Source organism: Chinchilla lanigera, unplaced genomic scaffold, assembly GCF_000276665.1.
Source record: "Chinchilla lanigera isolate Chin_1 unplaced genomic scaffold, ChiLan1.0 scaffold00065, whole genome shotgun sequence".
Taxonomy (NCBI): Eukaryota; Metazoa; Chordata; class Mammalia; order Rodentia; family Chinchillidae; genus Chinchilla; species Chinchilla lanigera.
The window spans coordinates 11191046-11217874 of record NW_004955466.1 but is presented as its reverse complement, the minus strand read 5'-3'; the positions used below and the strand labels follow the sequence as shown (position 1 = coordinate 11217874).

At 35.9% G+C, this 26829-nt stretch overlaps 2 protein-coding genes across 3 annotated transcripts in view; one reads left to right on the top strand and one right to left on the bottom strand.

The window, feature by feature from the left end:
- Window positions 1–1600: 1600 nt before the first annotated feature.
- On the bottom strand, window positions 1601–26364 carry Ap5m1 (adaptor-related protein complex 5, mu 1 subunit). Its single transcript, XM_005399202.2, has 8 exons — window positions 26052–26364; window positions 23178–23823; window positions 19317–19544; window positions 17735–17874; window positions 16955–17040; window positions 16751–16869; window positions 10684–10780; window positions 1601–8569 (listed from the first exon to the last, which is right to left on the bottom strand). Exons 1-8 carry the CDS (start codon window positions 26123–26125, stop codon window positions 8487–8489), a joined length of 1473 nt encoding a protein of 490 aa, XP_005399259.1. The 5' UTR covers window positions 26126–26364; the 3' UTR covers window positions 1601–8486.
- Window positions 26365–26521: 157 nt separating this feature from the next.
- Window positions 26522–26829, top strand: part of Exoc5 (exocyst complex component 5) — a 75452-nt gene continuing 75144 nt past the window's right edge. The window contains exon 1 of one of the 2 annotated variants that reach the window (XM_013521923.1): window positions 26522–26765. In XM_013521923.1, coding sequence (XP_013377377.1) covers window positions 26739–26765 — 27 coding nt within the window. In that variant the 5' untranslated portion in view covers window positions 26522–26738. The remainder of the gene's footprint in view (window positions 26766–26829) is intronic. The other variant, XM_005399204.2, reaches the window with a different exon arrangement.

The following is a 26829-nucleotide window of genomic DNA, read 5'->3' as shown; positions in this document are numbered from 1 at the left end:
ACCTAGAGATAAATGCTGTGAGATGCTCTGAGATGCTCTTTCTCCTGCCTGTGGCAAACCTCAACTATCAGCTCTGGGGAGTTTCTGTAGACTTCTACGTAGTCTTCTGTATTATAATGTCAGCATACTGCAGAATATATGGTTCAAATTCTAAGGCTATTTTTTGTCTTTGTGTATAGTTCTATAATGACACATAACAGGAGCACAAGACATATTTAACATATGAGTTTGTACTGAATAAATTGAGCAAGGTCTCCATTTCAACCAGATCACTCAGCAGTTTTTATGTTGTCATCTAGGCAGTCACTATTAAATACAGTGAAAGGCAAGTGCTACTTTAATATGTATGAGGGGAAATGGGCACAAGGCTAGTGATAATCACATTGAAATGTTCTTAGGGCTGGGGGTACAGCTCAGTGTTACGGGTATATGCTTGGAATTCGCAAGGCCTTAGGTTCAATGCCCAGCACACACATACACACAACCCTTCTGACATTAGTTAACAAAGTCTGAACATTACCAGTATGTTACCACTTCTGGTTATTGCATTGGCAAAAGCTGAGTTAGAGGATGGGCATTTGACTTTTTAAGATTCGTAAGATTTTTTTCAAATTATGGATGAAGAAAGAGCTTTTGCTACTGATTCTGGACTTCAAAGTAAAAAAAAATATAGTGATACCTCAATTCACAAATTTGTGTTACAATTTGGGGGATGATGGCTGCAGTTGTTTGTCATCCAATTGGAATTTGTGAACAGAAGAAAATTTTACCGAACACTTGTCTGAGACCTGAGTTGTGAACAGAAGAGTTCCTAAACCAAGGCATTACTGTACTATACTTTCTAAACAGTGTTACATAAATGGTAGATAATATGTTTTCAAGTGCTTATAGAATGGCTAATCTTTGCTAATTGAGATAGGAAGACTTTTAGGCTAAAATAAACAATTTGTTTTGTTGGTAAATTAGAGAATTCTTCAAAAATTAGTCAGTCCATAAAGAATTGATGAGTATCTTCTTGATTGCAGATATCAAGTAAAATATAGTAGTTTAACCCCTGGTAAATATTATACATCTAGTTCTAAAATGTAAGTGACTAAAACTGTTCACTTCATAGTTTCTCGATTTTTATCACTTCCCATTTCACCAGTACAACCACTACTTATTAAACTTTTAAATATCCAGTTGGCATGCCTGATATCTAGTAACTATCTTTTCCAGTCTCAATTTAATCTGCATGAGGTAGTTCAAAATCATTGTACCCCTTAAAACTTACCACACTTGTCAGGAGATACCTTTCCAATGCATATATTATATACTCAAATGGCAACCCATGACGGTAAATTCACAGTTATTTTCATTTTTGGTTATTTTTAGTGTATTAAGAAGCAAGATTATTTCTTATGTATTATAGTTTCTGGGAGGAAAGCCATGCAAAGGATTTGGAATTAGTTGGAAGCTGTATTCAACTGAATGAGTTTTTCTTTAGTTGGCATATTTTCTAAAAGAAAAAAACTTTAAAAGAAAATGCAGTATTCAGTGTGAAACAAGTATTTTGAAAACAGCTGAGAAAACTGTTAAAGTTATTAATTTTCCTAAAATGTACAAATGACTCATTTTTATTATCACTCATGCACTGTAATAGTTTGGAGAGCAGCAGGTTGAAGATGCAACAAATACTCTTTGAACACTTCAATAAACACAATGTAAACATTCACTTTAATAATGTTTCCTTTGTCAGTGCAAATCTGAGCACATTTTTCCCTGGCCTCTGGCTGAGCCATGACTAGCTGAGTAGCAACAGCAGAGTGCTGAAAGAATTTCTCAACAGTAATTTGCTTGTTCTAATTTACTTTTCAAGGTTGATGATCAGAATCATTACACTGCTTGCACAAAGATCTATTTCCATGAATCTGATCCAGTCATTCCTCATATTCTTCTCATATTTAGTTTCCCCAGAGGCTTCACCAAATACATTAATTGAATAAGAAGTGCCACTACACTCCAGGTCTATAGTTTCGTATACAAATGAACTCCTTTATCCTTTAGGAACAAATCTGCTACACCTGTTGAGAATGTAGGGCTGCACTAAAATAGACAACCATTCTTGTCTATTTCCATACGGTGACTAATATAGGTGGTCTTCTGCTTCAAGTAGAAATACTCTAATAGTAGATCTATGCAACAATACCAAAGCATTATCTAATCAATCCTTTAAAAAATTACATCACTCAAGAACAGAAGCCTCCTGTGATTTTTAATTTTCCATCTCATGTAATATTACATGATTTACATGATATATGTTGAAAAAGCAAGACTTATTTCAAATGCACACTATAACAAAAATGTAATAGGATGTAATCAAGCTAGCCTCAAAATCTTCAATGAATTTCAAGATAGGTAAATGTTTTCTCAATCTACTCTCAGAATTTGCAATAAATGTCAAAGTAACTACATGTTTTTCCAATCTTTTTGTGAATCTCTGCTTCTACAAACCCAAGATTTAAAGGGCTCCAGCTAAGTGATCTAAAAATTCACTAGCCTTACATTCTTCATATTAAACACAGTAATAAAAACCAGTAGAAAAAGGAAACTCCTATTCAATCACTGGCAAATAATGTAAATAAATTGGATCACACAGATTAAAAGCAAGCTCTGCTTTTAAAAGAAAAATGTAGTAAGGTTTAAAAGTCATTTTCTCTTTATAACCTGTAGAGGGCACCCAAGTCCTTGCAAAAGGTAAAAAGTTTTGACGTTTAATTTTCCATCATCATCACCATCTCGTTAGTGTTTACTAAACAGTCACCCCTCCTCCTGAATTATCATTTAAAAGAGGTCATTTAGGCTGGGGAATGTCTGTGCTACAGCCCTTGTGTATGAGTGAGGCCTTGTGTTCAATCCCCAGTACTGTGAGGGGAAAAAAAAGACATACTAAGGAACAGTTAGAAATGTTCAATGCATTCTAGATATGTAGATTTTCACTTCCTACTGAAAAACTATCAGCAGGTGGTTTCCAGTGCTGGGCATTTAGCAATCTGTAAATTCATAGAGTAGCTGAGTCCTTAGAGAAATCAACTTGGACCTCAGAATAACAGGTTTACAAGGCAGGAAATGGCATTATCATGACGCCACTGAACTTCTCCAGAATGTATATGGAAAACAGTGTTCTATTTGGTGATGAAAATTAGAAGCTAACCGAAAAGCCTTTGGCTTTTGAAGAGTTTTAACCATTTTGTAAGACTAGGCTCATTGAGACCCTGGGCAGTGTTCACTTTAATGAGTCTCATTATTATTATTAGTATTTGGAGGGAAGATACCTGATTGTAAATATCCTTCCTCTGGCTTGATGCTGAAATGTTTCACAGGAAATGACATACCAGCATCATATACATTACATCCACACATACATACACATGTATGCTGTGCAAAAATATACTCTATAATGTCATATTTTAAAATGTACTGTGGCATTTTATTTTTTACTGCATGAGTAATTACTGAAACATGTTTCTTAGCAACACATACATATGATCATGCCCTCCTACTCTTCTGTATACATATTTTTTGATCCTCAATTTTGCTATGGCTAAGTAATTTACTATTTAAAGACACCTGGAAATGGATTATTAAATGGAAACTAGAGGAGGCTGATTTGGCACAAACTTAGATACATGCTTCTTAGAGACACTGTTTCAATTTATAAATCAGACCACAAAAGGATCGAGTCAAAAAAGTAATAGAAATGATCTTGCAAATCACCACTAGGATGAGCAACTATGAAACAGTTTACCAAAATGTGTTGCCTGTAAAATTTATCACTAATAAAAATTTATTTATTTATTTTTGAGATGGTGTCTCATTATCATGCCCAGACTGGTTTGGAATTCCTGGGCTCAAGTGATCCTGCCTCAGTTTACCTAGTGCTTGGGATTAGAAGTGTTACCAGGTCTTGGTTAAATATAATCTTAGAAACAACTTTTACTGTACATAATTATAGGTATCTGTGTATATATTTTAAAGGTCTGGAATTATATTTGAAGAATAAATCTCCAAACTTGGACATCTTGCAAAATAAGTAGATTGATATTGTTAACATATTTAAAAAGTCCTATTTTTTTTCTCACAGTTCCACAGAATACTTCAAAGTTTAAATACATAGAAGAGGCATCCAGATAAAGAAGAAAATGGGAAAAGAACACTTAAAATAATTTCTTTAAACTATTTTGGTAATGATACTTTATGGCAAAATCTTCTTTCGGAAAATGAATGCAATTATTATTTTAATGGAAATATAACAAGCTCTGTGTCCTCAAGAAAGGAGAAGTTAATAAGCAAAGCTTTGAAATCAGAAGTCTTGCGATGAATAACTGTGTATTACAACATTTTCCCTAACTGGATTTCTTTACCCCATAGCATGACATTTACTAATGATGGTGATGGGATGTAAGAAGAAACTATGTAGTTTAATAATAAAACAGAAGCATGTTCTCAACCTAAACTGTAGCTGCGCCTTTGATTTTTCGGTTATTGGAGGGCCAATAAGCATATATTCTAGCACAGAAAACAAAATGGGAGGCTATACTTGGAACGTAGTCTTTGTTTCTTCCTTTTTCAAAGCCTGTGTTTCCTTATATCATTGTTAGGCAAAGCAAAAAGAAATGTTTGTTCTATTACGTAAGAAATAAACTTCATTTGGTATTCAATTGACTTTCTAACTTAGCAGACAAGACTTTACATTTTCAAATACTGAAAATAAATTGCATTCCTGGCCCTTGCTTTAAAAGGTTATAGAGAATAAATGCACACCCTGGTAGTGTTCTAGTGATCTCCCTAATCTCAGTTGCACTTTGTCAGAATGAGGTAACTGGTAGTTAAGTGAAATACCCTAGATCAAAGGGGGATTAATCACCAACTGAATCCTTGCTGAATAAGCCTGTCATTCAAGAAAATTATTTCCACTGAACTTAGCAGAGGATTGAAGGTCTTTGCATAACAGGGACCAACATACTTCAGCCAGGTTAGAAGGTTCAGAACTCATCCCATGTTTAGCTTTTTGCCTCCTTTTCCTTTCAGCAGCCTGGCACAATGGTTTCTAATCTGATAATACAGCTAACTATCTAAATGATGTCAGAACAGGAAAGTTGCAAAGCTTGGATGAGGGATGGATCAATTTCACTTTCAGTAACTCCTAAATCTGATTTGTTGGAATTTAAGATGTAATCCTAAACAAGTCCCTTAAACCTGAGGACTGTTTATTAACATCCCTTTTTTGACCTTTGTTTTATGAACAACTACTGTGCCATAGCAGCAGTCTCTGCAGAGGTTTTGATGATAATTCCACCTATGCACTTCCTATGGGTAGTAATATAAGAATCAATCAATGTCTGTTTAAATACTGTAAGAAAAACTACAAGAAAAATATTAGCAGGTGTTATATGTACAAAATGTCTTCTGGAAAAGATCTTAAGTCAAACATTGTATAAAACCATAATGATTTTAAAACAAAAATATTGAGTTAGCATAAAAAATTATGAGACTGTTTAACAGAAATAAATTTTAAACAGTTCTCCTAAGAATTTCTGACAAGACTATTTACACTTCAAACCTGAGACTGAGGTAATTACTCAAGAAGTCTAAAATATCACAGTAACCGTAGTGCCTACTATATTGCTGGCTTTAAAAAGTTGTGAACTATCTTTTCTGGAGCTCATTCTCAGAAATTTAACTTTTTCTTTCTGCCCTTTGGATTTAGGGAAGAATAATTACCCTTATGATAGACATCAGATTTCATAATCATATTTTGGCACCAAAGAGAGTTTAGCAATTTTGCATCTAGAGCAGGTCTGACACCATCCATGTCTTTCACTGCAAGTAGTTGCTCATATTCACTGCAAACGCAAAGCATCTTTCAAGTTTAAAAATGCAAAGAATAGTTATCAAAGAAAATGAATAAAATCCATAGTGAGATAATTTTTTAGAAAATGATTGAAGTTTTAACCCAAGAAAGGACTCTTAGAGTGTCTTATAGCTTAGAATAAGAACATGTCAATCACGATTAAGCTTCTGGAATCGGAATCCCTTTGAAATGCAGCTGTTTCTTCTTTAATTGTGGCAGCAGACTCTGAAGAAAAGAAAGGTCCAGCCTTAAAGATGAGTAAGGAATACAAAATAGCTCAGGATTAGTTGTGGAGTTCAAAGGTCGCTAATTACACTAAGGAGTTCCCAGACGCAGGGAAAACATTAAACAGGTCACCTACCAAACGGGAAACAGACTTTGTCTTCAGAAATTATCCTGAAGTGACAGGTTTCTAGACAAAATCAAAAGCATCGCAGTGTGCCCAGCTGACCTCACTGGGATAGAAACAGAAGTTGGTTTAGTTCTGCAGTGTGATGTTAGGATGGAAGGGCAACAGATGGCCCTAGGTTCCCCGCCACCCCTATGCTGTCTAGTCCTCCCTAGACTTCCTCTGGCTTCTAGAAATGCCAAATCAAAGTTTGCTGGTTTTGCTAATTTGCTTATGTAGAAGTTTTGTCTCAGGGATTATATTGAGCCTCTCCTTACTCCACATAAATACCTCTCGCCTACTGCAGTGCTCTTTGCTAAGCATTGTACACTCAGGATCACCAAACGGTTCTATTAATGATAACATAAGGAAATGTTAAGCTTTCTTTGAGTTGAAGAGATAAATAACTTATGGGGGATGGTATTTTCTTTCACTCACCCCAAATAAAGTTTTTACTACTGATTATCTACAATTAAGCTAGAAAAGCAAGTTGAAGTCCTGGTCAGGCAGTTATTCTCTTTTCTTTAATATGTGGTATAATTCTGAACATAAAACCTTATGCTTTGATAATGATTTGCAGAAAATGAGTTTACAATGAGTAGGACTGACCTTAATTAAAAAGTCTTACTTCAAATCCTAAGTTTATATGCAGTATCCCTTCAAACTATTATGGATCTTTTTTGAGGAGTTAGCAGCTTTTTCTAAGCGTTTCCTTAGGAGACTCATTAAAAAAACAACCTAAGACATAACTGAGTTTGGAATATTAATCTGTACTGCATATTTTTTATAATGGTTCTAATTCTGTTCTGTATGAAGAACTTTGACATGAATTAAGTTCTGAGGATCTTGAGACTTTTTTTGGCCACTTAAACTCCAACTTGACAATGAACTGCTCTGAAAACAGAACATGGGATAGAAACAAGTTGGTTTAGTTCTGTACGTGTAACTGTAACTGTAGAAACAAGTGGAGAATAAAGGATATGACTGGGTGGTTTCTAAAGGAATTAAAAGATGGTAATAAGGAATACGAGCAATAAATTTAAAGAAAATATGCCAAATAAGACTAAAAGTAAGCCTCTATACTCACACAAAGGCTTTTTGAATTTTTAATATGAATCCATTCATTAATGGGTTTTAATTTAGTAAAACATGGAAAAAGCAATAATTATACTTAAATTTATCTTTAAAAACTTGGCTGCAGACATGAAATGATCACAGAACACCTCTTACATCTTCAGAGTATTCCATCTGTCTTAGCATGCCTGATGACATCCCAAGCAACCAGTTATTTTGGCAGATTCACAAGCTTACTAACAAGAGGCTGTAGAACTGAGACAAGTACTAACTTAAATAGAATTACGCAGATTCTTTATTAGTCAGTAGGCTAGAAGTGTTAAAGAACAAGTTACTATTAAAGTAATTTGCCTTTTTCTCTGTTAACTGGTTTTTTTTTTTTTTTTTTTTTCCCCAAGAAATTTTATAGTTGTTTCTCACTTGGTTTCTGGTATTCTGTAACAGCGCATTGTACCAAGGGCTTAGGACTCAGGTTTAGAACCTTGCATCCCAGCTACAATCCACTGGAATGGCTGCCTGAAGTTCTGCACTGAGAATAAGCCCAGATTTTTACTCAGAAAGGCTCAGTGTTGAAAAGCTGTGAATGATTAACAATGTCTGCCAGAGGTGGAGGAAGGAGTATTACGATGTGCTGACCAAAGACTAGTCTAAAATGTGCTAGAATGAATCACACTTTTCTACATTCTGAATCATACTGACATAAAATCAAAGATAACAAAACTGAAGACATCAGCTTTTAAAATATTCTTTCAAACTACTATACCAGACTAAGAACAGTAAATATGAGTACTTTTTTAATTAAATCACTCATTTTTTTACTCACAGATTATATGAATATAAATTAGAAATAAAAGATTGTATTCCATGTAAGCTATGTTACTGTAATATAAACTCACTCACTCACTCACTCTATCAATCAATCACTGCATGCAGTTCTAGGGATTAGACTCAGGGCCTTTGCACTGAGCTGCATCCCCAGTCCTTTAACTTGAGACTGGTTCTTGCTCAGTCACTAAGTTACTCAGGATGGGCTTGAACTTACAATTTTCCTGCCTCAGTCTCTCAGAATGCTGAGACTACATGCATTCACCATCACACCAGGCTAATAAATTCTATTTAAACATGAGAAAATCACAATAATAATGATCCATATGTTACTGGAGCAGGGGCTTTAGAATTCCAGATGTAATAATCAGATGAAATTAGTTTCCGATCTGAAAGAAGAAAAAGAATTAATGATGCACCTATTTTATCTTACCAAAAATTCAACAAGAGAGCAAAGTCATAATTTTTAAAAATTTATTTTTAAGTATTCGTTTTAATTTTATTTTATCAAGGCTTTAACTTTTATTACTTAAAAAAAAGAGCTCATTAAATATTTGAATAATCCATCTTTGAACTTATATGAAACATTCTCTACTTAAGGCAAGTCTGTTATTTTTTTCCTTATATCTCCCTCAATTTTATTTCTTACTGGCTAATACTTTTTTAAAATTTTTTAAATTTTTTCTGAACATTGACAAGTGGGGCTGGGGATTTAGCTCAGTGGCACAGCGCCTGCCTAGCAAGCATGAGGTCGTGAGTTTGATTCCCGGTACCGGAAAAAACAAAAAACAAAACAACAACAACAACATAAAACCAAACATTGACAAGCTTTATTGTGGGGGAAGTTTCCTGTCAATGTCTGGCTAATACTTTAATTGCAAAAATATCCAGAAGTTCCTTGTTGGTTCTCTTTCTGTAAACTTTCAGAAGTATCTGATTCTGGTCTTGCTGTTACTCATTCAAAGTGGATTAAAAAAAAAAAAAGTAAGTATATTACTGATGTATTATAAAGCAGATATATATTACTAAAACTTCCCATTCTGTATTGTTTTCTGAAAATTACAATATGTTTACTTAATACTTACAAAATGCCTAAAACTACTGTAGTTACTACTGAAAGAGACAACATATTTCCCATATATAATGCTAAATACTGGTCTGTTTGCATTTTGATAGAAAAACCGTCTATTCAATACTATGCTTTCATTATAAAAAATAAAAAAACAAATGTACCCTAATACTTTCATGACTTCATTTAAACAAACAAACAAAAAATCTGATGTAAGAGAAAACCTGGGAGGGTAAAGAATACTGGCTTATTCTGATGATATTACATGGAATTTATTACTGCCACTCACAAGAAACTGCTTAGAGTATATACAGATATTTCTCATTTAATGACCAAGTTATTATGGTCCTGCAACTAGGTTGTTAAATGAGGAACTGTATACAGTATGTACATTACAATATCCAGAACAAAGAAATGGTCAAAGGAAATTCCAACTTAGTGACTTTGCTTTTATTTGGATAACTCTTACATGCAGTACTGTAATATATAACAATCCAAAACTATAGTACTGTACTATACAATCAGCAAGAATCACAGTACTATGTTGTACTATACTGTAGAAGAAGCCACCATAGGCTGCACTGCTGCTTACGTTTCTGTATTGTAAGCCCAAATGCAGGTCATAAGTCTGAGTGGTGGGTGGTAAGTCTGAACAGTCATAATCAAACAGATAGGTTGTTACACAAGGAATATCCACAACACTATTATTTCCACTTTATAAATGGGGAAACTAAAACTTTAAGATGTTTACTAACTTGCCAATAAAATGGAGCCAGACTCAATCACTGTCTGCTCAATATCAAAGCCCAAGCGCCTCAAAGCTTATACTAAAGCACAGTTCTATATCAGTCTTTGCTCATTCACAGCTTTTGCTAGTTAGAAGGCAAAGGGCAGGGTAAACTCACAAAGTGTTAGAGGACTGCCTTAGTTGCTTTTCTCATTGCTGAGACAAAACCTGAGAAAAGGTTTATTTAGCTCACAGTTCGTAGAGATTCTAGTCAGCTGAGTAGGCAGGGTGACACATGGCAGAGGAGAAAGTTTATGGCGGACAGAAGGTAGAAAAGCAACAAAGGACAGGAGACCATAGTTCTTTTTATCCCTTGTATCTTATTTAGGCTGGGTGGGTAGCACTCACGTCCTTAATTCTAGTGCCCTTGATCTTAGCACTGCACTATGAATCAATTCTAGCCTCACACACTCAAGACCCAGCCACCTCTGAAAAAGCCCCACTTATGACAGCCTAAGTGCTTGCGGGGACATCTAGACACAAGCCATAACAGTGGAAGTGGATTGGGCCTGAGTATTTATAAATTGTTATTATTCTCTAAATTCTTTTACATTTTAGTTTTACCTTAGGTAGTAACAACATACCACAATTTTAATTCCATTAAGTTACGGAATTTCATTAAATTAGTTTGAATCTATACAACTTACGTGTGCTTATTTTTGGTTTTCCTGATGCAAACACTTGAACTGAATGCTGATCTGCGTAACAACCAGTGAGTGTGTAATCTAAGATCCTGAAATGAAGCTAGGAAAGAGAGAAATGTAAGAGTTAAGGTGATTACTTGGTAAAATTGGTCACAATTTTTCTCCTTGCCACAATTCACACAGTTCACAATAGCAATCGCAAACATTATACTTCAACTGTGTGTACACACATGTGCAAATGTTTACAAATATGTACATATCAACTATATATTCTCTTTTATCCACAGACTATGTGATTGTGATATATTTCACATATTTCATATCCCAACTCTTATAGGCAAGCATGTACACTTCTGTGGAATACAAGAATACAATTATAAAAGAGAAACATCTGTTTATATCATAGTTGGGAGGGAATGACCTGCTTTATTTAGTTTTTCAGAAAAATAAAATGTAATTTTTACAGAACTTAACTTAGAGGTTACCTGTTTCTTCATGTAGAAAACTTTTCTAAAATGTAATTCATGGCTCCCGAATTTCATTGATAATGGGTCATCACGATAAATGCCAGTTACTATATTGTGCTGTAGTGAGTAGGCATTAACACCTTCTCTGCAGCATGGTACTAGGATGCCCTGAATCACAGTGACATTCACAGAAACCATGAAGAAGTCAATGTTTTACAGGCCGCCACTCGCCTTTTGCTGTGGTTCTTGTTATCTCTGCTCCTTAATACTCCTGATGCTGAAATATCCTTGCATCTTTTCTATCCTTTTTTGGGCAGTTACTGGGGATCAGACCGTAGGGCTTTGTACATGCTAGGCAAGCACCCTACTACTGAGCTATATCACTAGCCCTGTGCTTTTTTTCTTCTCTTCTCTGCAAATTTCCCCCAATTCATCTTTCTCCTTTAATTGCCAAATTAAATGATCTTATGTACAAAATGTAGTTTTTAGATCTCAACAATTTTTTCCTATTGTAGTTTTGTGTAATTCTGAATGCTAGACGACATATATGACAAGGGTGACTTCCACATAACTCATTCCATGTAAAATTCACTCAGTCCATTCAATGAACACAAGTATGTATTGTATACTTTTTATGAGACTGTAAGTGGTTAAGCAATAGACATGAACACATAAATCATAATATCTACCCTTGAAGGATGTACAGTGTAGTAACATCTTACATTCTGAAAAATTAGGAATTTTTATAGTAATCCTTGAAACAAAGCTAAAAGATATAATTGAAGCCAACATAAGAAAAAAAAGGAATTAAGAACAATGTACATTTGACTTTACTATCAATTCCCCTAACTGCCTTAACTGCCAAATTTAAATCTATCTTTTTTGACTTCTTTGAGAAAATAGGAGAAAGATGTGGAAGAACCAATGAGGGAAATTGAAGGAGTGATCCAGGAGGTAATAGGATGCTATCAAATATTCTTAGTTTCCACTGTCACTATTTCTTCTTTATAGATAACTCCTAAATCCTTATATACAGGTGATTTGTCTCGAGAACTAAGCTTTAGGTTTTTAGCTATGCATCTGACAATTATGCTGAGATATGATGCTATTACCAGTGCCACCTATATGACTCTCACTCCTTTTCAGCTCCATGCCGTATCACTACTTTTGTCAAAGTATGTTCATTTTCAGCCAATATTTATGTGCTAAATACTGGGGAAAATGCTGGGGATAAAATAATGAACGAATGAATGGAACTCACATAATTTCTGTCGTCTTTGAAGTTTGAATCTGGTTTATGTTATGTGTTTTTGAACACCATCTTTGACTTGTAACTTTTTTAGTTTCAGTATTAGAGGCCAAAGATGCACCTTCATCAGGGCTGTTAGTGTAATCCTTTTCTTTTTCTCCCTTCCTTTCTCTTTCCGCTGATACTATACTAGTTCAGCATCAACTTACTACCTTTCTTCTGGAGGTATAAAATGTTTTTGTTGTTGCTAGTTTTTTGTTTTTTTTTTTCAGTTACCTTCCTAGAATACAGTGCAAACTGAAGTTCACAAAATACCATGTTTTGAAAGATCATTCTGCTAATCAAAAAAGTGTATCTACCAAAGGAATAAAGCAGTCAAGCCCTCTACATTCCAAACCTAAATTATTTATCCAGCTTCATACGATAGTACTGTGTCTAGTGTGGGTTCTTACATGTGTCCTTAATGACCCGTCTTCATTCCTGAAAGTCATTTTTTTACTCCACTGTTAGTCAGTCTTTAAGGCTTCATGGTCATGCTTATCTAGGCCTAGCATTTGCTCCATCTTTCCTTGACCACTTTGCCCAAAAGAGCTCGCTCCTTCCATGAAATAACAAAAAGCAGTTAACAATGATCAATTGCTGACATGCCCAATGAAAATTCCTAGAGAGCAGACAGGTATTTTATGCTTTTTATATACACATCTTGAACTTGTAACTGAGAGCTGGCAGGTTAAGTTTGTGTGTTAGGGGCTGCCCTGGGACAGGCCGACGCGGAGCAGCAGCAGCCACCATGTCCAGCCCCAACAGCGGCCACCCAGCAACTCCAAGCCAGCTCTAGGTGTGGCTTCCCCATGGCATGAGCAGAGAGGTGAGGCGAGAACCAAACAAATGACGACACCATGGAGGAAGCCAACATGCGGGGTGAGGAGTTTTTGGGATTTGGGGTTTTTTCTGCACTTGTTTTTCTTTTCCCCTTTTAACTTTTCCCCCTTTCTTATCCTTCTTTTATTTCCTGTTTTTTTTCCCCTCTTGTTCATTCTTTTCTATAATTGTTTTTTAAAACTATTAAATTCCTTTCACTCCTCTGTAGGATCCCCTGTCCCACTTCTCTCTTCTTCTCATCTTCCATTAGTAAATTTTTCACATTTCACTTTTCTTGTTCTCTGGTTTCCCAGACCTTCCACCTTTGCTGGTATAACTATAAATCTTTACGAATCTTCAGACAGAGATCTGAATCTTTAGATTGTTAACTTCATACTATTGTTGTTGAATACTGTTCTATTACTGGTAGTGGAGCTAAAGCAGTACCAATTCAGTAGACATTACTGTAGGTCAATATTTAATTTGTCTGAGTGTTTTTACTGTAATTGTAGATCTTGGTGCTGATTTTACTACTATAAGCAAGCCAACATAGTTGTTGCTAATAATTAGTTCCCTTTAGATGCCAATATCTAGATTGCCTTTGCGTCTTTAACAATACTGTGGCCTGTTCCCAGCGAAATGGACTCTAGGCCAAACATGCTGTGACCACCCCTCCAAAATAAATGGAGGCAGTTGGATTTTGGGACAGTGGCAAAAGTCAACAGCCACGTCCACAGAGCATCACAGAAAGCAGACATTAACTGAAGAGGTTGCCATACTAGTAACAAAGCTTTCTATTATAATCAGCCTGCAAGCCTCAGCTCAACAAACAAATAATCAAACAAACAAACAAACAGAAACATGTTGCTAGCTGAGTTAAATAAAACAAGGCAAAGCATGAATGACCAGCACAGAAAATCAGCAGAGTATATAAAAAGGCACCAGAGAGTCAGGTGATTAAAAATTTTATCAAAAGTACGGGCAAGAGAAGTGACTAATGGGAAGAGTCAGAAACAGAAGATAAGACCTAGACCTAACATTATAATAACTGGGGAAAAACTGAAAGTTTTCCTTCTAATATCGGGAAAAGACAATGGTGTACACTGTTACCACACCTGTTCCCCATAGTACTCAAACCATTAGCAAGAACAATCAGGCAAGAAAAAGACATAAAAACTACATGTACAGGAAAGAAGTCAAATTACCATTATTTGCAGACAAGATGATCCTTTGCAAAAAATTCCACCAAATACTCCTAGCATTAATACCCCAATTCAGCAATGCACCATGATACAAAATCAACACAGAAAAATTAACAGTGTTTCTATACAACAATAATAAGCTTACTGAGAAGAAATTAGGAAAAAATACCGTTCATAATATCAAGAAAAATTAAATACTTAGGAATTAATGTAACCAAGGAAGTAAAACACCTCTACAATGAAAACTGTAGTACACTGAAAAAGATCAAAAAGGACATTAGGAAATGGAAAGATATCCCCCATTCCTGGAGAGGCAACACCAACATAATCAAAGGGGCTATACTTCCAAAATCCCAATACAAACAACAATATTCTTCACAGAACTAAAGACAACAATCCCAAAATTCCTATGGAAACAAAGAAGACCCAGAATAGCAAAAGCAATCTTGAGTAACAAGATCAAAGCAGGAGTTATACTACAAAGTACACTATAAAGCTACAAGGGTAAAAACAGCACGACATTGGCACAAAACAGACATGTGGCTCAATGAAACAGGATAGAGGATGCAGAAACAACCCTAGGCATATTCAGCTATTTGATCTTTGACAAATGGGCCAAAAACATACATTGGAGGAAAGATAACCTCTTTAATAAATGTTATTGGGAAAATTGGTTTTCCACATGTAGAAGACTGAATCTAGACTCCCTCTCTTACCATGTAAACTAAAATCAAAATATATCAAAGATCTGAACATGCAAACAGACAAACTTAATCGCTGGAAGATAAGTTAGGAAAAATTTTTGAAGTCATAATAGGCAACAATACTGTGAACAGAAACCCAATTGTACAAGAAATATTGCCAAGAACCAAAAATTGGCATCATATTAAATTAAATAGCTTCTGCACAGCAAGGGAAACAGCCAACAGAATGAAGACATGACCTACAGAATGGAAAAAAAATTATTGCTGCTACTTCTCAGATAAAGGACTAATATCTAGAATACATAAAGAATTAAAAAAAATTAGACCCCCTTCAAAATCAAAGACCCAATCAAAAATGGACATCTGAAATGAACAGACATTTCCCTGATGAAGAAGTACAAATGGCCAATAAATACACAAAAAAATGTTCATCATCTCTGGCCATTAGAGAAATGTAAATGAAAACCACACTAAGATTTTATTTTACTCTGGAAAGATTGGCTATCATCAATGAATCAAACAGTAACAAATGTTGAAGAGGCTACAGGGAAAATGGAATCCTTCTACATTATTGGAGGGAATATAAACTAGTACAACAACCACTTTGGAGATCAGTATGCAGATTCCTCAAAAAACTAAAATTAGTGCTGGGCATGGTGGCACATGTGTATAATCCCAGCAATTGGGAGGCTCAGGCACAAGGACTGCTGAGAGTTTGAGGCCAGCCTAGGCTATATAATGAGTTCAAAGCCAGCCTGAACTACATAGCAAGACCCTATCTCAAGCAAGCAAGCAGGCAAACAAACAAACAAAGAAACCAACCCACTAAAACTAGACATTCCGTTTGATGAGTTATTCCCCTTCTTGGTATCTTTCCAAGAGTTCAAGTCATCATACTACAGTGATGCATGTACACCCATGTTTATAGCAGCATAATTCAAAATAGCTAAATCTTGGAAGCAGCCTTTGTGCCCATCACCAGATAAGTGGATGAAGAAAATGTGGTCTTTACATACAATAGAGTACTACTCTGCCATAAAGACAGATGAACTTGAGTTATCTGTAGGAAAATGGATGCATCTGAGACCATAATTTTAAGTGAAATAAATGACACAGCTTCAATATCACATAGTTTTTCTTATAATGATACGCTCAAAATACAAATAAAGCACAAAATGAAAAACAGATAATAAGAAGTGGAGAGATAAATCTTTTCTCATCTGAGAAAGGGGATTAAGAGATGAAGGAATGAGAACGGGTATGGGGAAGGGGTTGGAAAAAAAATGAAGATGTGTCATGTACATATACCAACTCTCCATAAGGGATGTAATCACTATATATTGGAAACATGTATTAATCAAAAATAAATACTGAAAGAAAAATGTTTGGGTGTTACTCTTATACTTACTTCCTTTAGAATTTAAGTACAGAAATAGAAAATGAGTAGCACTAAACAAAAAGAATTACCTACATAAAAAGCACAGAATTAAAAAGAACTGCTGGACAATAGTAAAAATCGACTAGATATATGCAACCTAGAAACAAACAAAAGGGTTTTAACATAGTAAGTCAAATAAATATGTTTACCTTTATATATGCTGTACCTCCAATACAAATCTGGTCAAACAGCTGCTTGTCATGGCTCTTGGCTCCAAAAGTTATAGTTCCAGAAAGATTAATTTCCAGTGATTTTGGAAACTTTTGGCCTAGAAACACAAATGCACCAATCAACTTTTTTTAATTAGAGTGGACTACATCAAATAAAAGAAAAAAAAATAAAACCTTGCTCACCAATAATCCAGATCAGTAAGCCTTTCTCTCGAAAGACCTCAAGCTGGCCATAACTAACTTTGTATTCCAAATGTGTAATTGGGCCTCTTTTAAAAAGAAAAGAATAAAACAGAAAACAATGATCATAGATATAATAGTTTTAAAGGATTTAAGTCAAATCCTGCTAGTATTACTTAATACAAGACAGCATAAAAACAGATCTGTATTCAGGTTTGCAAAATGTAACATAAAAATGAAGATATATCTCAGAAAATACCAAACCTACATAAACATTTATGGTCATGACATACATCTTGTTTTTATTTCTAAGGGCAATTATATCACAGAGATATTAATATATTCACATAGGTTGACACATTAAACCTATGATTTTACTATATATTCAGGTACACATTGGAAAGAGCTATGCTGCACAAAAAAAATTAAAAAGTAGAATTGAGGAAGCAATCTTATGATGGTTGGCTAATTTATCAAGCAGCTGATACTTATTTAGCACTCATTTATATGCATAATCCAGAAAAACTGCTAAAAATAAAGCTGTAGTAAAATAATCTCCAAGGAACTTATATTGACTTAAGGTTATAATTTACTAGCAAACTGAACCAGAAAAATGACAGCAATTAATGGTAAGTAGATTTTTTTGGTTCGGTATCACCCTACATTTGAGTAACATAAAATTATTCAGATCTCAAATATCAGGTAGAAAAGACAATTTATTTCAGAGCAGGGGGAATATACTAGGGAAGGTAGAAATCATGGCATCATATTATTTATTCCTACCTATTGTAAAAAGGTATATGAGCTTCACAGAATTCAAAATTATTTTTTACACTTTCATGAAGTTTTAAATTAACTGCTATTTTTAGTTGTACTTCTTCTTCTTTCACTTGATAAAAACCCAAAATTGGTGGGACAGGGACCTGAAAACAAACAAATTTTTGTATAATTCTCAGGATACAGCATCTAAAATACCAACGGTCACTGACAGTCTTCTAGTAATATACACTAGCTAATATATATTACATTGTATATATTTATGCACACACATATCATCATCATATTCAGATCTGCCTTTATTGACTAATGAGTTCCTCCAGGTTGTTTTGATAATAGCAATGGTGGATAAATTAATTCCACAGGCAGAAGTTCTTTTATCTCTCCTGCTTCCAGGGAGGATAAAGGTGCCTTATAAAAGCAAGTCCAGGCTTTGCTCTTCTCTACAGTGTGCTCTTCCTCTAAGTTCTCCAACTCGTAACACAGAGTAACATAGACTCCAACTTGTAACACGGACTACACACGCTGATCACTGCTGTGCAGTTCCTCTTGTCCTTTTTGTACCCTGTGACTGTGCTCCCCCATCCCTTTCCTAACTCCCTAGCTCAACTGTAACTGCCCTAAGGGGAAACAATCTGTAGGTTGGGGTAAGGCATTCATTCCTACTGGTACATCTGAAGTAAGACAGAGACCACCTATAGTGCAGGTCCTACAGCTCTAAGATCACATGCAAGCAGGAAAGGCAGAAAAGAGACTGAGAAGCAGCGATGTGACAGTATGAATCTTGAGCATAGAGTAATTTTAATTTTCTGGCTCTAGCACCCTTGTGGCCTGGGTTCTATATCTTTTCATAAATGATAATGAGATTTCCTGTTGCCTTCTCGAAATAAACTATCTCTACTTAAGTAGGATTTCCTAACCTACTGACTGAAAACTAGGACAAGAGACAAGTGGTATGGTACAGTGGAAAACATGTTGGGTTCTGGGAATCTGCAAAATCTGGGTTCAAATCTAGGCTTTGCCATTTATTAGTTAAATGACCCTGAATAAATCATTAACTTCTCTGACACATTCTGCATCTGTAAAATGGGAGTAATACCTACCTTAAGGTTTATTAAAAGTACTAGAGAAAATATATGTGAAGTGCCCAGGATGTCTGATGCATAGCACTTATTCAATAAGCAATAAATAGTTATTGATAATTTATATTTGTAACTAAAATTTCCTGGAATTAGAATTATTTCACATTTATGGTTAAAACCATAACTAAATCATACTAGGATCTATCCTGTATCACAGACTTCTTGTTAGGGAGTATTAAAAAAAAAAACAAAAAAAAACCCCACTAACTTTGAGAACTATTAATGCAGTTATAAATACCAGAAGTAAGAGGCAGCCCATGCAAATAATTGAATCTTCATCTTCATTCAACAATTATTGCCTGGTAAATAACTCATGAGAACTTCTCATTTGGGCCAAGAGTAGAAACAATGTCCTCATGAACAGTATTTATAAATATATGTAGTATTTATAATGGTACTTATATATATGAAAGTCACCAAGTCTCAACTTTTCCAAGACCATTTACCTGGGAAGTGTAGTAACATAAGTTGAATGACTCTAAAGGTGGAGAGAATGGAAATTTGTACGGCCCACTAAATGCAGAATCATCCATTGCATCAGTGCTATTAGAAGTCAGAATGGCAGAGTCAAGAGAAGTCACACAAGGATGAACAAGAATATCTTGAAGTGGAGAGCCATTGGTGGGGAGACTCAAGCTGATGGTAACATTTGGCATGATTCCTTCCAAATCACACTGTAACAAAAGCAGAAATGGGTAGGACCAAGATCTTACAACATACCTTTGAGGTTTTTCTCAGTGTCTCAGTCATTCTCCCCAATTTAACTCACATTTTTCTCTAGGTTATTCTTTCCTAACAGTTTTATGCTCTTAAACACTCAAGCTAGTGACCAGAGAGATTTCACAGATCCTGTAGCTTATCCCTAAACTGCTTAAAAAATATTTAAAATCCACTCACTTCTCTCCATTTCTTTTGGAAGTACATTTGTAAAAGACTTTACAGTTTCTGTCACAGCCCTCTAAATGTGTCTAACCTTGCTTTCCTCTAGTCAATCCATTCCCCATCAATGCCAGAGCTATTTAAATGAACTATAATTTTTATTTATTATTTCATACTTAAATACTTCAGAAGTCATGTAGAAATGGTGAATATCTTCTTCCCCCTATGTGATTTGACTTAGTTTGTCAATAGATACTCATGAGAGTTGGGAAAAGAGAAAGGGAAGCTGTTATTCTTAGGGTATCATGGAAGCCAGATTCAACAGCTTCAGATCTATCCTTGAGCCTCTATTTCATGGCTATATGGCTAGCTATAGTACTTTTGGAGATCTTTCCTTGATCTTTTGCTTTGAGGTTGTAATAATGATGGCAGCTTTGCAGACTTCTCTGTGGACTGTGGATTCCAAACTGCTCTAATTTCTGAGATGAACCTGTGAGGGACTCTTGCTCCTGAAGGATGTCACCAAAATATTATTTTTGCTTCCTTATCACCTCTTATCCTTAAGTCCTAACATATTTATTCTGAAAAACTTCATAGTGGCCTTTTATGACCCCACCCTCCCAACAGGTCTTACTTATGTGTGCGTAGGTAGTCTGCATCATCCTTTGTATCTCAATTCTACCTTGACATTTATCCCTTAAAATGCTGGCTCAAACTGGCAAGTTGAGTCACGTAAGATTTACTGGTACTTTACTTTGCTAGAATTACAAAATATTTTAAGTTAGTGGAACACAAGAGGCTAAATGATTAGCTCCGGGGCTGGGGATTTAGCTCAGCGGCAAAAGCGCCTGCCTGGCAAGCGCAAGGTCGTGAGTTCGGTTCCCGGTACCGGAGAAAAACCAAAAAACCAAAAAAAAATAAATAAATAAATAAATAAATGATTAGCTCCAAGTGCACGATCATTAGACAGTCCACACCACACATTCACATTAAGTGTCCATCACCTTAGTATCTGTCTATTCCTGTTTCCCTCTTGAAGGTTGAAGTTCTTCGAAACCAAGGATTGTTTTATTTTTCTTCATATCTCTAGTGCTTACCACATTTAAGGCATTGGAAATACTAAAGAAGTGTTTGCTAAATTTGTATCTTTTTCTATTTATAGACCCTACTTTTTTTTTCAATACTAACCTGAAATGTCTACCACTTCAACATGTAAATTCAATAATGTATCAGCTATTCAATGTAAGCACTTAGAGAATAGGCAGGTGTTCTGAATAGACCGATTACTATTAGTGGTACACAGAGGTCTTCTATGATAATTATGCCAGTCACATTTGAAAATAAAAATGTCAAATAACCTTAGAAAAAACTTAAAAATATCAGTGCTTCAACTTTATTTATTTATTTTTTTTGGTACTGGGAATCAAACTCAGGACCTTGCACTTGCCAGGCAGGCACTGTGCCATTGAGCTAAATCCCTGGCCCAGTGCTTCAACTTTTAAACCACCCACTACTTCACTGTCTATAAGTACATCAGTGAAGTAAAATGTTTAGTTTGTTGATACATATTTATGGAGATAACAAAATAAGCCAAATTTCAATAGTAAGTACTATTAAAAAATTTTAAAATATTTAGTTTATGCTAAAAGATACACAGAAAATTAGTGTCAACTAAGGACTTCTATCCACTGGCTTCCAGTTCATCAGTGTTTTCTACTAGACAAACAATTATTTCCATTTGTAATACTTTCCATCATAAAACTCCTTTTAAATACTAAGCTCCCGAAGTACTTAAAAAATGCCTGGCTAGTAATCATACTACTTACATACAACATTAAGGAAACATTTAGTGCGTAAGTTAAGGGATACTTGATCTTACTTTTTTTTTTTAAAGAAATTTCTCTATCCTGAGACTCTTTATCAGAAATAATAATAGGAATCAATACAAAATTCCTATTAGCAAAAAACTAGGATTAGCCTATCAAGGAACTGAGAGATTTAAATATCATGATATTAATTAGCATTACATTATATATAACATATTCCATTTTTTGCCATGAGATAAACAAAAATGGTGACTTTTTCTACTTTAATTATACCAAACTTAAAAGAAAAAAAGAACTACTTTAAGACTTACAAATGACATAATCCATGACTTTACAGCTGTTTATAATACTTTTTCATAGAATGAATAACTAGCACATATTTTTAACCATTATAGGAGTAAATTTAACACAGGCAAAAGCCTGTAGATCATTTTAGTTATGATTAAAAAAAGAACAGAAAAGAACTGCCCAATTTCTCTGACAAGACTGTTGTAATTATCTATTTTTGAAATTTACTTTTATTCACAGGATTTATAATGGACATTCCATGTTGTCTGACATAAAAAAAAGTTTACATTAAAAGCACACAAAATAAAAGGAAGATAGAAAAACAGACATCTGAGAATATTATTAATATGTACTTCTAGAACATTTACTTGGAGGATTTTATTTTTGGTCACTATTCAACATGACATTAGTCATTGTTTTCTGAACAATTTCCACTGTTTTTTCAGATTTTTCAAACCTTAAATCCTATATTACCTCTTGATTTGTTTAAATAAAATAAAAGCTTTTCAAAATAATTTGAAGTATTATACTACAGGATGTGTCAATTTGAAATCTGACCCCTCTAGAGAAAATGGAAAATAGACAAGGTGATCTTAAAATATGTTTACAAATTCTCTAACAATCTTTTCTTTTTGTTTCTTATGACACCACTCTTTTCAAAAGGCGGGCCTAATTGCATAATAGGAGAATGTGCCCAGAATTAGTAACTTGCTTCCAACAAACAGGAAGTAGTGAAAGCAAGGCCATGTGACCTTCCAGTCTTTGTAATAAAAAGAACAGCTTCTGAGTCAATCTCCCCTCCACTCCTCTCATTCAGTCTGGGAAGCCAGTCACGAAGTGTGAAGATACACAAGTGGCTTGTTGAGAGGTCTATGCTGAGAGGATTTTGGTCTGTCTCCAGTAACCAGCACCAACATGCCTGCCACGTGACTGACTCATGGTGGGAACAGATCTTCCAGCCCGTCAAACCTTCAGGTCACTACAGTCCCAACCAAAATCTTGACTGTGATCTCACGAGAGACTAAGCTGGAAGTTCCCAGTTAAGCTGCTTCTCAGGCTCTGACCCACAGAAACCAGGAGACTAAAAATGCTTTAGAGTAATGGACAACTCATTATACAACAACAGATACAAAATAACTGGTAAAAAAAAAAGATAACATTATAAAATTTTACAATTCTACGTAATACCTAAAAACTGCTGCTCAGTTAAAAATTAAGAATATCATTTAGCAATATAAAATACAAGTAGCTAAATTTACTTCTCTCTGTATATGTTAAATGGTATGATTAAGCAAACATCTGAGAAAATCTCACCTTGCAAGTGACTGCTCCAACAACTTGCCACGTATCTGCTATGTCCTGTTTATCATACTGCATGGATTTTACCTTTTCAGTGATAGAAATGGAAACTTGTGGTTTTCCTTTGTATGTCCCAGATTTCCAGGCTGGCTGTTTTTGTGGCTGAGTCACAGAAGCAAAGTTAATGTTATCCAAGAAATTCTGTATGTTGGCATCCAATAAAGTACCAAATGGACAAGCCTGTAGAAGCAAGTCAGGCAACTGGCTTAATTTTGTATTTAGCTCACTGTCATTTTTTTGACCTAAGTACAGAAAATCCTGTATACCAAAAAGGAGCTGTAAGCCTTGTGAAATTCCACTAATGCTAATTAGTGGTGGACGAGGGGACAGAGTCTGTTCAACTAGTGGAACACTCGCATATATCATGCCATTCTTCAGAAATGCAACAACTGGCCAGAGTTCTTCACCTCCTATTGGAAGCCCATAGATAGATGTTTTATTGATGCGTGAACAACTGTCACGACATTCCATGAAATCTTTATCATCATCCAATAATCTAAGTTCAAAGAGTAGTGCTTTAAGAAAAGGACCATCTTCAGGAACAGGCACATAACTCACTCCATTGAAGATTTTAGCTCGCTTTTCAACAGTTGGATACCGTCTGCATTAGGGGAAAAAACATAAGTGAGCTTTCAAGTAAAATAGTAAGAGATGAATTAAAGCACAAGGCAAATGTTAACAATAATAAAACATGCAACAACAAACACACCCACAAAAGCCAATAACCAAGCAATATAAATTCTTACCAGAGTAACTGTTTCATACTTGGTATATTATCAAATTATTAAATATCATCTATTATTAGAAATGTCTAATTAAATTTAGTTATTTATTTTTTTAAATAGGCAGAATACACAATCCTAATTTAAAATTCTTGTTTCTTAACCATTTTGATTCCCTCTTGGTAGGCACGGTAGCTGTCAATTTTTACTTATAAAACAAATGGGAGCCGGGTATGGTGGCGCACACCTGTAATCCCAGCACTTGGGAGGCTGAGGCAGGAGGATGGTTGTGAGGTCAAGACCAGCCTGGGCTACAAAGTGAGCTCAAGGCCAGCCTGAACTGCACAGCGAGACTCTGTCTCAAAAAGACCAAAAAAAAAAAAGGAGACCTCATGGTACAGTACATGCTTAGTACGCCCCAGGCCCTGGGTTCAATACTCAGCATCAAAAATCAAATCAAATCAAATCAAATAGATTTTGGCAAAAAACAAGTCACCGGTTTAGCAAGAGTCAAAAACATACCTGGCTAAAACAATATTACTACTAATATTACACCACTGATAGTATTACTACTAATACTATGGTGCATGCCATATTACAACTAATACTATTACTACAGTATCTAGACAGCAAATCTTTAAACCAAAGTCTAAACCAAGTTCCACTGTGGAAAATAAGTAGTTAGATAGAGGAAAGATCATTTGCCTTATTAAATCCTAAATGATGGTCATTATCCTTTGCTGTATTAATTGATAATATCACAGTGTATATCTGTTTAGCACGAACAGCAGTCCCAAGAAGTCAGAAATCCAAAATAATAAAACTTTACTAACTCATTCATTAAAACACTACTATAGTGATAGATGAATTATTTGAGCCCAATTTGCTACCTCCATAGAAATGTTGAGAGCTCACCCAAGTATATCTAAATTTTTTCTTCTAAAATATTTTTTTCTGAGCATATTCACAAAACATTCTGAAAACTACCATGGCTTCCTCAAGGAACTTATTTTAGCAGTAAAAACTTCACCACTCTGAGATAATAAGATAAGTTATAGAACCACACACATAGAACAGTATGATGTTGGCACAAAAAGGTCAGAGTAATAGAACTGAGACAGATCAGTGTTTTTATTGGAGTGCAATAAGTATTATCAACAGCCCCATAAACAAGTAAGTAGAAGATATACTATTTGGAAGATAGGAAAACTGGCCCACAGTATAGAGAAAAACACTTCACACTTAAAACTACGTTCGTTTTTATCTGCTTCAATCTCACTTCCACTATGATACATCTCTCTTCTTTGGGAAAGACTGAATTGTTGACCAAAACCAAAACCAAAACCAACCTGTCAAAAGCCACTAAAAAGAAGTTTATTGCATTGTCAGTAGCATTTTAAAATGAGGTGCAGAGTTCTTCTCAGACATCTTTTTTTGTAAAATACGGTAAATTCTGAAAGTGGGACCAGATCACTTACACCAGCTAAGAAAAAAGTGAATGCAATTTTTCATAGTTCTATTTTCTTCATCAATTACGAACAGTAAACTATTATTTCTAGCAAATGACACATTGGTAAGATGGAAGTAACAGTGATACTGCTCAGCAAGGGTTTTTCAGAAGAATGAGTTAAATGCCCTTGAATGATTTCATCACTGAAACACATTTAGGGCTAAACACCTGTTCATCACCTCTGTATCAATCCTAAGTACCTGCAGTTAATTTTTGTTTTTGTTTTTGTCTGTTTGAGACAGGGTCTCACTATGCAGTTCAGGCTGGTCTTGAACTCACTTTATAGGCCAGGCTGGCCTCCGACTTGCAACCCATCCTCCTGCCTCAGCCTCCCAAGTGCTGGGATTACAGGCGTGAGCCACCACGACCGGCTTGCAGTTAATTTAAAAATAGACAGTACTAATAGCAGAAAACACACCTAGTAATTAACATGCACCAAGTGACAGCTCATTTAATTTTGCCAATACTGTTAAGGTACGGTTATTAACATTTCCACTCAACAGACAAATCAGAGGTTAGTGAACTTGCCCAAGATCACTCTGCTATTCGTGGCAGACACGAGATACAATGACTATGGGGATTTCGACTTGCGTTTACCTGGAGAATCTCACGGAGCCACAAAGTGGAGTTCCCGGTTCGTGGCGTATGAGCCACACCCCCCGCAGAGCCATGGTAAGCCGCTAAAGCATCAACGTATCTCTGAACTAAGGTCACTACGGAGCAACAACGTAGCTTGGCGTTTTCAGACGAACTGTTACCATAAGCCCTAAGATGTAATCACCGGCGGGCTCATCGGAGAAGGTTGGGCCTATGGGAAGGTGACCAAAATTTCTCAATCCTTCCTGGTCAACACATACCTCCCAGTGTTCTAAGAATTCGCCACTTACATCCCGAGAACACTGTACTTTCTTCCTCTAATTCTACTTCCGGGGTGGTGGCCCACAAGGATCAAGCTTCCGCAAACGCCCGAACAACGAGTTTCTCTACTCTTCTAGCAGTGCTCGCTCCTCTCGCCCTCCCCTCCCTCGGCCTCGCCGGCGCGCGCAGTTCCACTTCCGGCGTGTGAGGCGGTGACAATGGGAGCGACGCGGGCGGCGCCGGGAGGCAGCTGACAGGCGTCTGCGGCTTTGCTTCATGGCCGCTCTCCTGCCCCGCCTGCGCTCTGTGAGAACAGGGGAACCCGCGGCGGCCGTCCGAGCCGGGACCTGTGCGCGGCGCCGGTGAGGCGCAGCATGTGAAGCGGAGACGGCGTCCCGTGCCGGGCGAGCCTCTCAGCCGGCCGGGATGGCGACGACGGCCGAGCTCTTCGAGGTGGGTCGCGGGGCTCCCCGGCGAGCGGCAGGCCCTGGGCCGGCGGTGGCGAGCGATCGGCGCG

Coding starts and splice junctions, on each gene's coding strand:
- Ap5m1 (XM_005399202.2), bottom strand. CDS start 26,125: ATGGCTCTGCGGGGGGTGTGGCTCATACGCCACGAACCGGGAACTCCA. Junction 17,875..19,316: donor TATGTTACTACACTTCCCAG/GTAAATGGTCTT, acceptor GTTTGTTTTCAG/GTCCCTGTCCCACCAATTTT. Junction 16,870..16,954: donor CTTACTGATCTGGATTATTG/GTGAGCAAGGTT, acceptor TTGTGTTTCTAG/GCCAAAAGTTTCCAAAATCA.